The 15,794-nt window shown below is 41.2% G+C and overlaps 2 protein-coding genes across 6 annotated transcripts in view; both read left to right on the top strand.

The window, feature by feature from the left end:
- LOC108098502 (5'-AMP-activated protein kinase subunit gamma-1) overlaps positions 1 to 15,794 on the top strand; it is a 70,850-nt gene that overhangs the window by 48,863 nt on the left and 6,193 nt on the right. For 3 of the 5 annotated variants that reach the window (XM_017201424.2, XM_017201423.2, XM_017201429.2), the window contains one exon: positions 10,901 to 11,034. In XM_017201424.2, coding sequence (XP_017056913.1) covers positions 10,901 to 11,034 — 134 coding nt within the window. Of the gene's footprint in view, positions 1 to 7,599; positions 7,649 to 9,188; positions 9,852 to 10,137; positions 10,781 to 10,900; positions 11,035 to 15,794 lie in introns of those variants that run through there. The other 2 variants (XM_017201425.2, XM_017201426.1) reach the window with 2 other exon arrangements.
- On the top strand, positions 11,066 to 14,570 carry LOC122320786 (protein kinase 4-like). The gene has a single exon (XM_043209288.1). It carries the CDS (start codon positions 13,618 to 13,620, stop codon positions 14,485 to 14,487), a length of 870 nt encoding a protein of 289 aa, XP_043065223.1. The 5' UTR covers positions 11,066 to 13,617; the 3' UTR covers positions 14,488 to 14,570.

The raw sequence follows: 15,794 nt of genomic DNA, 5'->3' as shown, positions 1-15,794 counted from the left end.
TGGCTAAAAGTCAAATACACCCACTTTAAAAGCCGATAATTAGCATGCACGAGTGACTATCCACGATGGTTGCCCTCTGCCTTTTGCATATATATAGTACATATTCCGATAAGATCGGAAAAAGGAGTGACCTTGACTACAACGACAGTCCAGAGGGAGGTGACAAATTAAACAGCTTTCGATTGCCATCGAGCAACGAACATCAGTTGGTCAACAGCAAATGCTCAAATTCGCGTCGCCTCGAGTGGGTAAACAACTTGCAGTGCCCCACCACCCACTTCACCACCCCCCCCGTGAATTTATCTTATGCACACAGAATGTGGAATATAGTTTATATTTACCCGGGGCACACACTCGGCGTTTTTTATATATCGCCACTATACTGAAATCGTACGTTCAAGACTTTGCTTCACCCGTTGATAACAAAACAAGAATAACAAATCAAATTGTTTGTTCATCGTTTGCACCGCTAGATATGCACACACTTACTATATACGAATGCCTATATATATCTAGATGTACACGTACGATATTCAAGTGTACTTTCGTACAGTAAACAAATTAATTCGCTGTAAGATCTGTTGAGAACCTGCGAGCAATTAATAATGTTTTTGCTGAGGATGATAATTGTTCACTTTGCTAATTGAACATTTTTTTATGTTTTCGCATGCGGAAATTGTAAAAGTTTGTGTTTGTGTAATCAATGTTTTACGAAACAACAGGAGCGATAAAGAATTGTAGGATTATTATAACATCTGCTTTATTTTAGGATATATATCTTTTAGGTACATAAAACTATAGCTTTTATGACGCAATAGGAGTACACGAAACTACGGGAAACACAGGCTGTTGGGCTATTGTGCTATTTTTATACCCTTGCAGAGCAAAGGGTATTATAATTTTGGCCAGAAGTTTGCAACGCAGTGAAGGAGACACCTTAGACCCCTTAAAGTATATATATTCTTGATCAGCATCACCATCTGAATCGAAATACGTCTGTACGTCTGTCCGTCTGTCCGTCTGTCCGTCTGTCCGTCTGTCTGTCTGTCCGTCTGTCCGTCTGTCCTCCTGTCCGTTTCTGCCCAAACTAGTCTCTCAGTTTTAAAGCTATCTTGCTGAAACTTTCCCAAAAGGTGTGTAGTTATTGCACGCAGTATATAAGTCGGAACGGGCCGGATCGGCCGACTATATCGGATAGCTCCCATACAAGAGATTGAAATACAAAATTCTAACGCCGTTGTTTTTAATCAGATCGACTTGATTTCTTCCACATGGCGTTTTCTAGTTACTATTGAGTTTCGGGTTAAATTTTATCGAAATCGGATAACTCTATCATATAGCTGCCATAGGAGAGATCAAAAAATATATATAGAATTAAAGGAAATTAATTGATTACGTCATTGTTTTTCATCACACGACTATGATTTTTTGAGTATCAAGTTTTTTAACTAGCCTTGGTTCATAAAAAAAATTTCATAAAAATCGGACAACTATATCATATAGCTGCTATAGGAAAGATCGAAAAATCTATATAGAATTAACGGAAATAAAATGATAACATCCTTATTTCTCATCAGAAAATCATGATTTTTGGAATATAGAGTTTTCTAACGACTCTTGAATAACAAATAAAATTTCAGCAAAATCGGACAACTATATCATATAGCTGACATATGAACAATATTCAAAAATATGAAAAATTAATAGAAAAGTTGTCGTTGCTTCGATGTTGTTTAGGCTTTGTATATTCTGTTTGAAATATTTGATGACTGCAAGGGTATATAAACTTCGGCTTGCCGAAGCTAGCTTCCTTTCTTGTTAATATGTCACGCAGGATATATGTACACACTAACCTCCTTCAATTTATGGCTTTTATGCTTTCCCTTCCAATCCCTTTCCTCAAATTGCGTGCGTGGGAAGCATTTTCCTGGCCGCCAGGCAGGCTTTTCCGCTTTTTCATTAAGCCTGACATTAGCATTTCCATTTTTCATTCAGCAGTGTCCCCGACAACTGTCTGTATGCCATTTTCTTCTCCTCTCCAGTTTTCCTTCACTTACTTTGCATTATTCCTGCCATTGTCCTCCAAGCACATGGTGTAATCACTCTTGTTGTTGTTTTGCAATCTTAATTCCGCATCTTGGCCAAATGCCAAAAGTTAAGTTCAATAGCGACCACCGGTACGCCCTCGTAGTAGAGCCACAAAATCGGCTCGTAATATCTAATTAGCACTGGGGCACAACCTGCCAAAATACGACGATCCCGAGACTCGAGTTCGCTCATTTGCATGATTTCCCAAGTCCACATCCACCATCAATTCCATTTCCATTCCCATTGACGTCAGCCATTGGTGGCTAATAAATAACACATTGTCAAGGACGGAGAAGAGCGGCGGGAGCAGGAAGAGTATCTTTGTATCTTAGTATCTTAGGAGATAAAAACCCTACGAACTTGACATTCCCATCAGTGTTTGCGTCGTAATAATTACTTTTGGTAATTGCCTGGCGATACAAAAGCTTTTCGTACATTGTGATAAAGGGCAAATACCAAATAAAGTCTGATTTTTAGATAAAGTAACCTTTCATTAAGTATACTTTTTCGTACACATATATTATATATTATTTTGTATCTTAAGCAGCAAAAAACTAATTAGTGACCACTAATAGTGGGTAATTTAAGCATAGGTTATGGACTTCCCCAACCTTTTCCCCAATGTTTGCTCAAGTTCTTTCTCTCTTCTGTTTCTTTTTCTTTTATTTTTCTTTTCTTGTCATTTTTGCCTCCACTTTCGTGACTTGTTTTGATAAATCGCCCTCCTGTGACGTCAGCAGCAGTGAAATTACCAATAGAATTCATTCTTTTTGGCTTCGAGGCGCGTGAATCTCATTTGTTAGCGACCCTTGAAAGCCCCAATAAATACTTTCTTTGGTAGTGCGTGATAACGAAGTAATATATATAAAATGCTCGTTATCTATATACAAACTCTCTACACTCGTTGAGCAGTTCTCAATGCCAACGGTGGGTTAAAGATCAGTAGATAATATAGATTCAATTGCGCGGAAAACCCAAGTCGAGCCCCCTTCGTTGGCCCCCTTCCACTTTCCACCTTTCCACTTGCCAATTGCCAATTGCCAATGGGGCTACTTCACCGGTTCGTTATGCAAAGCGCTGCAAATGTGAATCAGATGTCCGACTCCATTAGAACTGTAAACAAAAAGCCAACTAGCTGAAAACAAAACAACAGCTGCGCTGCAGCGGTGCACTCATTAATTGGATTCAGTACACACTGCGCGAAAATGTAATGGATAATAGTACCTTATTTGTTTCTTACATGTATACCTTGAAGATATTGGAAGCTAAATAGAACTATTTAAATTTCAAGAAACCTTAAAAAACGAAACCACTTAGTTAATTTTTTCTGCTAGGAAAATTTTGAATTAATGAATTCGCTGTGAATTACTATTTACTACATTATTTAGAACAGATATAAATACTTTAATTTTTTTTATTATTTATGTACGCAAAGGTCTGAATATTTGTATTGCATGGCAGTAATCGTCTCGTTCTCAACTGTTTGTTCTTAAACTCTTTTTTACAGTTGGTTGAGTTAGGGTATCTCTTTCTGGTTCTCTTAAGTGCATTCAATAATGTAACGATATTTTTTCTCCGTGTCTGAGTAGGAGTGTGTGCCCTTGTGTATGAACTGCACTTGTTGCCGCGAGGAAATCTTGACTCGACTGCCGGCTCATTTCATTTGCAAATTTCACCGGCTACGAGCGATTGCACACGGCAAACAACTACGGCCACTGGGGAAGCTCCATTGGCACGGCGATCCCTATGACCACGTCCACACAATATAATATATACTATATATCCAGTGGTTATATAAGCCAAACGCGTGAGTCGAGTCAACTTCGAGTTGCCACTGAAAGGCGAGTCATCCACAGAGGGCGTCAAAGGTCTTCTCCGCCATCCGATGTTTATTCTTGCCTCCTTCGTATTATTTTTGCCCCACTTTTCGTGGCCGTGTATATCGAGCTTCTTATGCGAGAAGGCTTGTGAAATCCAGTGGGTGAGTCATACCGAATGTGGATCAGAATGTGGGGTGTTTGGCTTTAAGTTATGCGCTAAGTTTCGTCCGTCGACCAGCGCTGAATTGACTTAGACTTAATTTTTTGTCACACTACTCACTGATTGTGAATGTGAATGCGGTTTTTTAATGAGCTGTATAATGAGGCCCATAAACTATATTTCTTTGAATTGGCAAAACAGATTCTAGAATAACAATTTTATCTTGTTTTATTGCATTTTTTGTGTGGTAAACAATCATATTTATTGTTTGACTATACTGTTTGGTAAACAAGTTATTGTGTTCGGTTTATCTTTTAATTGATTGAATTACCTTTTTTAAAATCAGTTTTGTTTTTAGCAGAAATATTTATTCACTAAAAGCGGGTTAGTAGTTGTATTACTTTAATATACATATTTAAGAAAGAATAGAAAACAGCAGAAAACAGAATTATTGTTTGAGTTTACCAGTAAACAGTAGTTTTATTGATTATATTTAATTGAGCATTGATGTCCTAGGGAAATTTCACTTGCCTTGAAAGTGCATTCCATGTTATTTAATTTAATTTGAAATTTCTCTTTTACGGCATAATTTTGAGAATGGAAAACCCTTTTTAAAAGAAGACATTAACAAGTAATTTATTCTAGAATTTGTTCTGCCAAATTGGTTGTAGGGGAAATATGCTAATAAGATATTCCCTTGGTGACCCCACTGTCAGCGAAATGCAAACCTAGTCGGACACTCGAACTAAGTGCGGTGCCAAAATCACATTAGCCAAGAACAAAGAAGAAACGTGCAATTGGAGGACATCCTCAGTTCTGTCGGGTGAGATGCAGCGGAAAATCCCCAACCGCCAAGGTTCCGTTTGCGTTGCAGCGGTTCCGTTTCTTTTTCCCGGCCCAAAGCAAAACTAATTATCGGATGGCAGCAGCGTGCAAAGTTCTGTTCAACTTGCGGGTGTGCTTCCGGTTGAATTTTCCGTGTGTGAGTACAGCTATTCGTATGTACACTGCATTTGTTTAATTGCACGGCTCTAATGATGCGGAAACAGCAAAATAAAAAAAAAAAAAACTAAAAATGTGGCGGAGACAGGGGAAAACATGGCCCGCCCACAAAAACTTGGACGAGCACTTGCATCGCATCATTCGCACAAGTAATTCGCCAGTGGAAATAAGTGACAGTTTTATGGGTTTGTTCTTGAAAGCAAGTGGGGGTCTGAAAATGCAAGGACATCCGCAGTCGTTGGGGGTATTGTGTGTTAGGAAAGCCTTTTCAGCTTAGTCAAGAACTGTCCCCACAATGAGTTCAAAGTTTCCTGCGAAGGTCGTGACCCGTGTGCATTCTTGTCAAGGATATATGTATCACACTTATGGCCCAAAGGGGAATTAAACAAAGAAAACAAAGTTCAGCGACTCTTTTGAAGGCCGCTGCGTGCCACAGTTCTATTAATTTTCAGGTGACAAGTGAGCGAAATGAATCGATTTGTTTGATAATTGCCAGCTATTTTGAGTGGCACTTTGATAGCCAAGTGGTTTTAATCTACAAAGTTAATTAAACAAGACTGAAGAACCCAAATTATGAAAGCACATTGTAGCCATTCTATTAATGACAGTATTTAACAATGATCTGCGTTATATGACTTCGCTTAACGACCCATTAAAGCGTAATGACTTGTTATGTAAGGAAAAATAGTATTTGAGGGTGGAGTTGCCATTAAAATCTCCAAGGAGTCAAAAGGCCACAAAAAATCTTATTGATGAAATAATACCTTATTTAGTAATACCTTACTAAGACTTAAGTAATCAACCCTTAGTTAGTTTACCTCATCTGCTGATCTGAAAACTTCTGAGAATAAATCTACTCTCTTTCTTACCTCAGACGTTCGAAGATCAAGAGCGTTGCCCTTAAAACTGTTATGTCACCGAGCTGCTCGCATTCGGAATGCCTATTACCATTACCAGTCGCCCCTTCGATTCGTGGACAAGTTCAAATATTTGCCCCCAAATCTACGACTTTCCGAACGAGTCTCCTGTTTGGAGCTGAATCATCGGGTTATCTGCTTTCAGCGCAAACGGGCAAACAGAAGTCAGCACAAAAGCAAGCCAAAGTTAAAGCCGAACGCGAAATCGGAGAAGGCTAAAAACAAAAATAAGAAAAGAGCACAAAAAAAAGGGGCTACTTAAATCGCACACCTTAGCACATCCGTCAGAATGCTCCCCACATGACCAGTGCATGGCTATAAAGAAGTGTAAGGGGGATCGGGGGGAAATACTCGATACTTATTTACACATATCCGATATCCAATCACGTTCAAGGTAAATGATGACCGAATTTCGCACAAAGTCACTGACTAAACTGCGATTCAGAACCGAAAAAGGTTTTGTTTACAGTTAGTCGGCTGCCAAAAGATAAATTAAGCATACGCCCCATGGGCGGTTAAACAAATTGTTTGCACCGCTCTTGGCCTTTATTTATGGCCGCCTGTCAATCACATCAACTTTGCGATAGGCCCAAGGCAAACAAACAGCGCTCTTATCAGCCGAAAATACTGCCGTAGTATAGTAATTTCTTATCAGCAGGGCTTGTCTAGTGGGGGTCTGCCTGATAATGTGGCATTTTAAAATTTTGCACTGCCTAATCAAAGTTCTTTTGCGTACACACTTGACCTAAATGCGCAATTTTTGGAACCTATAGACTTTTGGAGCCTACTGTATAGTACATAAGCAAAGCAGTGGGGTAAACAGAATATTTTCGGGGGCTTAGAGCTCTCTGATGGAAATTTATAATAAAACGATTAGATTACACACTCTTTAGTTAAAAAAGAATCCCAATTCTTTATTTGTTGAAGCAGGTTGAATATTATTTGAAAACGTAATTGGCCCCTGCATACACCACCACTGTCGTACATAGTATACTATTATATACCATCTATATACTTTCACTTTCGGTACACGCATGCGTCACAATTGGGGCCTAAAAACGAAAGTCTGAAAGGAAGTTGACCCTTACCCTGGCTAACATTTTTTTTTTTTTTGCCATGCTTTCGTCATATCACGTTTCGGAATATTGCATACTTAGAAGGGCAGTTTTTATCCTTTTGACTGAAATGCGCTCTTATGTTAATGGGTTTTTTCTCCGCACTCAAGCCCAAGTAGAAATTTTCTATATTTGCCCAAGAGAATTCTTCTTTCAATTTTGAGTGATTTATGGTCGAGTTATGTGTGTGCCCTTGAGATGCCCCCCAACTAATTCAAATGGTAATTCAACCATATTCGCTAATGGATTACATATGCTCGAGTGTTAGCTGCACTGAATAAAGGGAAATGGTTCAATTCATGCTTTCACTCTCGCTTTCTGCATTTATGTACTTGAATTTCAAGGACGCCCCACACCCCCACTGTTAAAGCTAACAGCTCTGTTAAACCGCAGCCTCTCTCTTTTCTCTTGTGTTTTCCTCTCTCTCGGACTCTGCCGTTGGCACTTGCCTAACAGCACGTGCACCGTTTGTTCTTTTCATTCTCATTCTCATTCTACTTGGGGACTCTTAGCAAAGCGGTTGTGTGCGTATCGGTGTACGTGTGTGTGAGTGCGTGGGCGACCGGGCGTATATATGTACTTGCGGGTACATATAGAATTTTGCATTATTTATACAAATTTGATTGGCGGTAAATAAATAAGTTGGCGACTTAACCTCAATTGAACCGGCTGCTCTCGTCGCGTACTTTGTTCTATGGCAGTCATTGTGAATTGCGTTAAACTTTATCAACATTGTGAAATATTAACATAAAAGCCACTTAAAAAACTTAATCAATATTCTTTAGTGCTATGCCTTTCTATGTATATTCAATCTTTCCAATTTGTTTTTATCAGTGCGCCTTCTTCTTTTTCTTTATTTCCAATCGCAGGCCGTTGTTTTTGCTGCGTTGATAATATAAATAGAACTTAACTTTACTTTTCTGTGCTTTGCTTTGGTTCGATTCTTAAATGCCCTGCCCCCCAATCGCTCACTCCCACTCCCTCCCTTCTTCCTCCTGCTCCCTCAGCTTCGTTTGCTGTTTGTTTTTACACACAGCGATAATGATAAAGGCCGTGTATTTAAATCAAGCATGCGGTTTGATGCTTATGTGTGTTTGTGGGCAGAGTGAACGATTTATAAAGCTATCAGCGCGATTTTCTCGAACAGATGCAACTCGTATTTATTGCATTATAAAATAATTTAATTACCCAAGTGGGGTTGACAGCCAGGCGTAAACCGCAAGTGTGGCAGGCCTAGAAAGAGAGCAGTCTAGAACAACGAGAGGAGCAACGGGAATTAGATTAAACCAGCAAGGCGACAAACGAGAATAACAAAGTATTGACGTTATCTGAAAAATGTGACTGTATCTTAACCAATACCTCGGTTTTTAAATATTTTTGAAATGTAGTAAAAGCAAATTTAAAATGTGATTAAACAAGTAAAGAACTACTTAAAAGATAACTTTGTTGAAAAGTTTAAAAATCGTAATGGCTTAAGGGTTATTTTTCTCGTGTGGCATTGAACTTTAGAACTTTTGTCGCCTCGGTCGCTGAACTCGACTAGAAAATTGACCGTGAGCTCAGGTTGCAGTGCATGCAGGCGACGCAAGCGTCGTTAGCGTTCTCTGTGGCAATCGTTTCGATCGATTAGGTATTTATTTACCGACAGCATTTTGCAACAGCTTCACAATGACAGCAAGGCAAGAATTAAATGAATTGAAATAAATGAAAATAAAGCTACGCGCACATTGACTCCGCCTTGCTGTTGTTATTGTGGGTGGTGTGGTGAACTTGCTCAAGTGCATTCATCACTCAATATTTTTTTCTGGGGGCTGCAAACGATTTTTTTGTTGATTGCAGCCAATAATGAGAGACAAAAAAGTGTTTAAAAATGTTAAAAATAAACAAACGCGTCGTGGCAAACAAAAAGCAACAGAAAGAACAAATAAAACGCGGCGATGTGTGCAGCTTTGACTTAATTTCAGTGCGTTCAACCTAAGAGCGAGCGAGACGGGAAGATCGATGCAGAGCAAAAGCTCACGCACAAGTGCATAGATAGTGGGCGAAAGAGAGCAGTAAAGTGATGTGTTGTGATTTTTATTTACAGTTGAAGGATTATTATGTGACTTTTACAAGGCGAGACAGAGACGGCGACAAAGGATCGCAGTGTTCTTCAGACAAATTGACAAGTGCAACAACCATAACAACTGTTTTACACTACGTTGCAAAAGTGTAACAACATCTAGAACTAAAGAAAGAACGAAAATAACTACAGAAAGATAACAAAGTGACAAAAAAGTTAAACAACGGCCTAGAAATGCATGGAATTACGCACCTGTACCGCCAGCATGCGGTGGAAAAACAGCTGAGCGGCAACGAGAGCTGGTCCCGCCAAATTTATCCGAGTTACGGCAGCAGTGCCGATGCCTCCTCGCAGGGCAGTCGCCTCTACAGTGTGGACTCCTCGAGCAGCTCCAGCTCCAACTCCAACAACTCGGGTGGCGGGGGAGGTGGGGGAGGAACGGCAGGCGGGGACAACCTAGGCGGAGTCACTGGAAGCGCCTATGCCCAGTGGCAGAGCGATCGCCATTCACTGCCGCAGGCTGTGCCCGATGCCCCAAGGTCGCTGGCCAACCACCACTACCGCAACTCGCCCACCCACCACGCCCACTACAGCCAGCAGCAGCAGCCCACCGGCGGCAGTCTCAAGCGGACGCCCTCCTCGAAGCGCAGCTTCCTGGAACGATCTCACAGTCCGGCAATCTATGGCGTAAGTAAAGAGCTAAATTCAGGATGCAAACCGATCAGAAATGTAGATACAGTGCTTTCTTAAAGCAGGGATTCTGAAAAACTGGTTATTATTTTAACAAAGACTTAACAAACTTATTACATGATTAGATTGTGTTGATTATGAATTGTAATAGAATGAATACAACATACTGTATTCAAAAGTAAAGTAATTTTTAGAAGCTTGCCTTGGTTGAATATCGGTTTGCACTCCTAAAATTAAAACCTTTCCTGAGACATAGTTTATGCTAACTGGAATAACCTTGCAGAGCATGCGTCGCAGTGGAGCTCCGGACTTCGGCTCACCGCCACCCACTGCGCCCGTGGGCGGCTACTTCCCGCACGACCTCGACGACATCTACGAGAGCCAGGCGGACCATCAGTATTTCACCCACACGGGTGCCAGCGGACAGCAGCAACAGCGGCCCACAGCCATCTCGATCTTTCACCGCGTGAGTGCCGCCCACACATCGCTGGATGACTACACCATGCCTGGGGAGTCTTCGCGCCAGTCGATCAACAGTACAGATAGCGGGACGAGCAGCGGGCCCTTCAATCGCCAGCGCTTCGACAACTCGTCCTTCGCCAAGAGTCTCAGCGTCGAGGAGCAGGAGCAACAGCACTCGCCCTCGCACAAGGAAGGACACAGCAAGCAGGGCAAGCACCACCACCACCATCATCACCACCATCATTCGATCCACGAGCTAGTGAAGCATTTCGGCAAGAAGATGCACCTGTGGCCCAGGAAGCATCACGACGCACAGAGCGTTTGCACCTCGCCGCAGAACGATCCGCAGGAGAACTTCCGCACCAGATCCAAGAGCTTGGATGTGAACACTTTGAGTCGCCCCAATCGCATCTTAGATGACTGCGGGGCCACCTACAAGATCTACGACAGAATAGTCAAAGAAGGTAAAGGGTTTTGGGACGGGTAAAACTCACCTGGTACTTGCTGTTATATTAAGTTTATGATTAGTTTAAGAAGTCTGCTATTTAGAACTTGTGCTTATGATTGTTTTAAACCTCTTTCAGGTGCTCATATGCGTCGTGCCTCTGCGGATTTGGAGAAACGACGAGCTTCAGTTGGCGCCGCAGGTCGAGGGCTGCGAGGAGATGGTACCTTAGATCCCCACCACGCAGCCATCCTATTCAGAGACTCCAGAGGGGTAAGTTCATAACTAAAGATAAATACCGCGTGTTTTACAAATAGACACTAAGAAAGCTTGAGTTTTGTAGAATTAAATTTACACAACGATTTAATGAGCATTTATTGCCAGCAGAAATAGCTCTAAAGATTACTTAAGATAGCGTTTACTTTTTAGAAGAGTAAACTCATAAAAGAAAAAGACAACATAAGATATCTATTTAGTAACAATCAACAAACAAGGAATATCTTTTGCGCCTCAACGTGTTGAAATGGGAGTTATCTCTGCAACTATATAGTATTTAACAATAGTAAGTCATCTTGCATGTGATATCTCCCAAGTAATTTCCCTCTTCCCCTTTTATTTTGCCTTTTCTTATCGCCTTTAAAGGCAATCTGGTCTCTACTCTGATTCAAAGCTATTAATAGCTGACTACACGCATCTGTGAGTGTTCCCCCTTTTCTCTTAGACTTCTACTGTTTGACTCCCCTTTTTGTTTACCTCATTCAGTTCACTTCACCTTGACATTTCAGATTTGTTTTGTTGCCTGTTCAGAAATGCGTTTTCCCCAGTTACTTATATAATTCCCCCAAGGTCATGTGCAGTCGAGTTTGTTATTCTTCTCTTGCTTGCACCTGTTGCATGTCAAGAGCAATTAAATCCCCAGCGTTATTCCTTAGAAAAACATAATTTTTACTTTCTTTTTAAACTCTAAGTCAGCTCTCCGGATTGAATATTTTTCATTGCATACTTTAAGGTTTACGGGTGTTTGACATTGCGTGTAGGGAACATGTAGAGAACCACACGGCGTATTAAATTGACATATTACGTATACGTAATGTGCCACGGTAACTGAGATAAGATTTGCTACCAAATCTCCCTTCGCAATTTAAGCTATATTGTTGAAATGCAGTTAAATCAATGAATCACCATATTTAAAAAAAAAAGTCATTGTGAAGCCAATGTATTTTATTTCCCTTATGACTTTGTCATCGACTTCAGATTAGTTGGATTACCTTTCTCGCTGGTTTTCGCCCGCACCCACATATGTAAAGCGCAAGGTCGCATAATGGGCCTAATAACCATTATAAGTATGTTGTTATTATATTGCTAGTCTCTTGTTATTGTTGTTTGGCACTCTACAACGTGGTCACCCGATCGAAACTGGTTTATAACGATATATAGAATCATGTGTGAAGTATATTTTTGTCGATTGATTGCATATGGTGGGAATTCTTTTTCAATTCTTTCTGACTTTTCTATATTCTGACGTCAGCGGCTTGGGCTTTCACCGCGAAATTCTTTCTGCCATAGGTTTGTTATTGGTATATGCCTGCTAATGATGATGATTAATTAGCTAAGTACTCTCCACATGTCAGGCTTCTCTCACTATTCTTTGTTGTCCCTCTCCCATACTCTCCTCTCTTCTCTTCAGCAAGGCCACAATCTTGCAGTACCGTTTGTTTTACTTATCGACCCCAAACAAAACAGCAAATGTACACAGAAGAAGCTCTCTGCTTTTTCGATGCGTATTTTGCTCTGAGTCACTTGACTTGAGTGGTTTCACTTTGAGTCGAGTACTTGTTGCGCTTCTTCTTTTTCCGCCTGCAGTGGCCTTCTTGAGCTTTTAGCTAGTGGTTGTCTCCTCTCCCTGTATTTTCACATATGCCCCTCTCAGTCTGTAAACGGTTTGTTTGCTTTAACGATTTAACTATTAAGTCGAAAAGGAAATAAACGAGCGCCATTCTTCTGATACCCTCTTTTGGTCGACTAACTAGGCATAAATGATTCTTTACTCAGTTTGTGGGCTCTCTCCAAAAAATCCACAGGGAGAGCCAGTGAAAAGATAAGCAACGCAAACAAGGTGTAACAAGTGAACCGTTGGACAAATAAAAAGTTTATTTTTGTACCACCTAACCCAGTTTTTTATTGCACTCAGTAAATAAAGTGATGGCAATTTAAATGTCCTAATAAAAATTTATTAATTTGTAAGTACTAAGCTAAAAAAAATTTTCTACAAAATTTATTAACTTTGTTTACAGTAAATTGGCATATAAATTATATCAAAATAAAGCAATTATGAACAAATATGGACTACGAAACCACACCTTATTTTGACGTGTTAGGTCGTAATGTTGAAATTATTAAGTACTATTTTGAGGCTGTTAGGTAATGTTATTGCCCAATTTTCCTTAAGAGTAAGTGCATTCTAGAGTGTTGCAGCTTCGTTACATTTACATGACAGCCTGTCGCGTGTGTTCTTGTATTTGTTCAAGCTTTAGCACTCTCCCGCACTTTGCAGGCTCTCTCTCTCTTTCTCTCACTTTGCCGCTCTTTGTTTGGTTGGGCGATCATGTGGGTTCGATTGGCGCTCGCGAAACTCTTAACCAGTGGGATTTTTTTTAACCATTTTGAGTTTACATTTGCGTGAGCGCAGACGTGCCCGGAAAGCGACCAAAACGTAGCCGAAACGGAAACGAAGTGAGACGGAACGGAATACGGCCGTATAATCGGGGATCCAACAACGGAGTGGTTTCGTCACTTTTCGGCTCTTGATAAATCCGTCAGCCAGTGTTTTTTGAGTTCTTCGAGTGCGAGTTTTACATGTATCGCCGTCGCTATTCCGCCTTCGAGTCGAGCACGCCCCGCGTGGGCGTGCTACCCTCTCCGCCCCAATATGCTTCCGCCGCCCCGAAAACGCCACCCAAACTGAGCGTACACTTTGACCCCAATCTGCCGAAAGACAACGACAGCAACAACAACTTGAGCAGTGAAAATGCAAATGCGAATGCGAAAATCGGTCGCAAGGCGCGTTCGCTAAGCAATTCGCCGCTGTATCAGCGCAAGAAGCGATATGGCCATCTGCCGGCGCTAATGTCGAATAACGGGCCGACGGCCAGCAGCAACTATCAACTGTTGAATAGTGCAAACCTGCGCGATCTCGTCGACGGCCAACGCCACTCACAGCACGTAAGCAGGCGAGATGACAACAGCAATAGCGGCCATAACAGCCATAACAGCAATGGCCAGAGTCAAAGCCAAAAACAAAACCCGAGCCACATTAGCCAAAGCATCCAAAGCCTTCCAACTGGCAAAAGCAAGCCAAAAGATGGCAAAAAGCTGAAGGCAACTTTAACGGCGGCCATGTCATCATCGCTGCTGCGACGCAAGGCGCACAGCAATCACAGTCAGCAGCAGCAGCAGAAAATGCAGCAGCAGCAGCAGCAACAAGAGCTGCAACAGCAGCAACAACAACTACAACAAGAGCAGCAGCAAAAACAACAGCAGCAGCAGCAGCAACTGAGAAACAACAGCCATACAATTGCAAATGCTGGCCGCCATTCGCTGGGTCATTCACCCGCAGTGCAGCAGACGCTCGTCTACGAACGGCGGAGATTCAGCAGCGCCCACTCCACCCCCTCCTCGGACTCCCCCTCCCCCGCCACCATTCCCCTGTGCATCAGTGCCTGCTAATGCGACGGCGCAGCGACTACAGCGTCGAGCAGATCGAACAGTGGAAGCGACAGCAGCAATTGTTGCCACGATCCGGACGCAAGATTAGCGTAAGTGCACGGAAAGAAAAACCTTGGGATCTGTGTAAAACCATTAATGGTTTACGAGTACCTTAGTGTGTGATGTAAAGAATATTTCCTCTTGAGTTGACTGTAAATGGACATGCTTCATTTGATTTGAATCTGAAAGTGCTTCGAATTGAAAACAAAAGAAAAACCATACAGTGTGTGTGTGTGTTGGTAAAATGACAAAGCTTTGAGGGTGAAGCTTTTCCGCCGATTGAATTCGGCTGAATTCACCGCAAAATATATTTAGACTAAATGAGGGTCAGCATTACAAAGCAAATACGACACATAAAAAACGAAATAAACCAATTAACCAATGTTTACCTAACTGTTCAGGAGTGAAATATACATTTTTAACTAAGAACGTTTGTGTTTTAAGTAGGCTGTTTTCTGTTGTTTAAAATATTCTCTAAAGACCTGTTTAAAAGCCCACCTTCGTTTTTCTCTGTGTACACTTTTCTTGACCCCATTTTTTTCTACAAAACATCGCAACGGGAGGGAAAGAGGAGAACAATTGCGGGTAAAAACGTTTAGGCTGAACCAAAATTGGCTGATACTCGTATGCGAGCGTAATTTTTCAATTGCCGTATCTGATATGGGGCACTTGCCTCCCGCATTCCCCGCACCCCCTTCCTTCGCTAATGTGTCATAATTCCACAATTGCACATTTCAATGTTAATTCAAAGCTATTCGAACGAACAAACCTCTAATACCTCGACTCCCCCTTCTGGTTGCTCGTAAATATTTCATTGGTGCTGGAATTGTTTTTGTTTTTCTGGCTTTTATCTGTGATTTCGCTTGTTGATTAACAGATAACGTGTATGAGAACTATATCAGCGCAATTTGAACTATTATTTACGCAGCGTTTCCCTATTGTTTACCTTTTGTGTGGTGCGGCTCACATTTTGTAATCCTTGAAAAGCTCCAATCATTGTGACCCACATATAATATCCGAATCGCGAATGATATCAGATTTTTGTGAAGAAAGCGGAAGCGAAGAAACGTAATTTATGGAGAAGAGAGGTGTAAATAAAACTACGCTTAAATAACTTACGTAACGATTTACGTATGCGCATTTTACGACCGTTCGAGTTAACTTGTTTATTTCTTTAATAACACTGTGCGACAAAAAAATGTTTGAGTTGATTTTTTCTTATTTTTCACTTCTACTAGTCAAAATAAGAATACAAGTTTTTGGATTTG

Source organism: Drosophila ficusphila, unplaced genomic scaffold (genome assembly GCF_018152265.1).
Source record: "Drosophila ficusphila isolate 14025-0441.05 unplaced genomic scaffold, ASM1815226v1 contig_791, whole genome shotgun sequence".
In the NCBI taxonomy this organism is placed as follows: domain Eukaryota; kingdom Metazoa; phylum Arthropoda; class Insecta; order Diptera; family Drosophilidae; genus Drosophila; species Drosophila ficusphila.
Note: the sequence above shows the minus strand (reverse complement) of the source record. Positions and strands in the feature narration are given on the sequence as shown.

Bases quoted from the DNA above. Each gene is read 5' to 3' on its own strand.
- LOC122320786 (XM_043209288.1), top strand. From the start codon at position 13,618: ATGTATCGCCGTCGCTATTCCGCCTTCGAGTCGAGCACGCCCCGCGTG.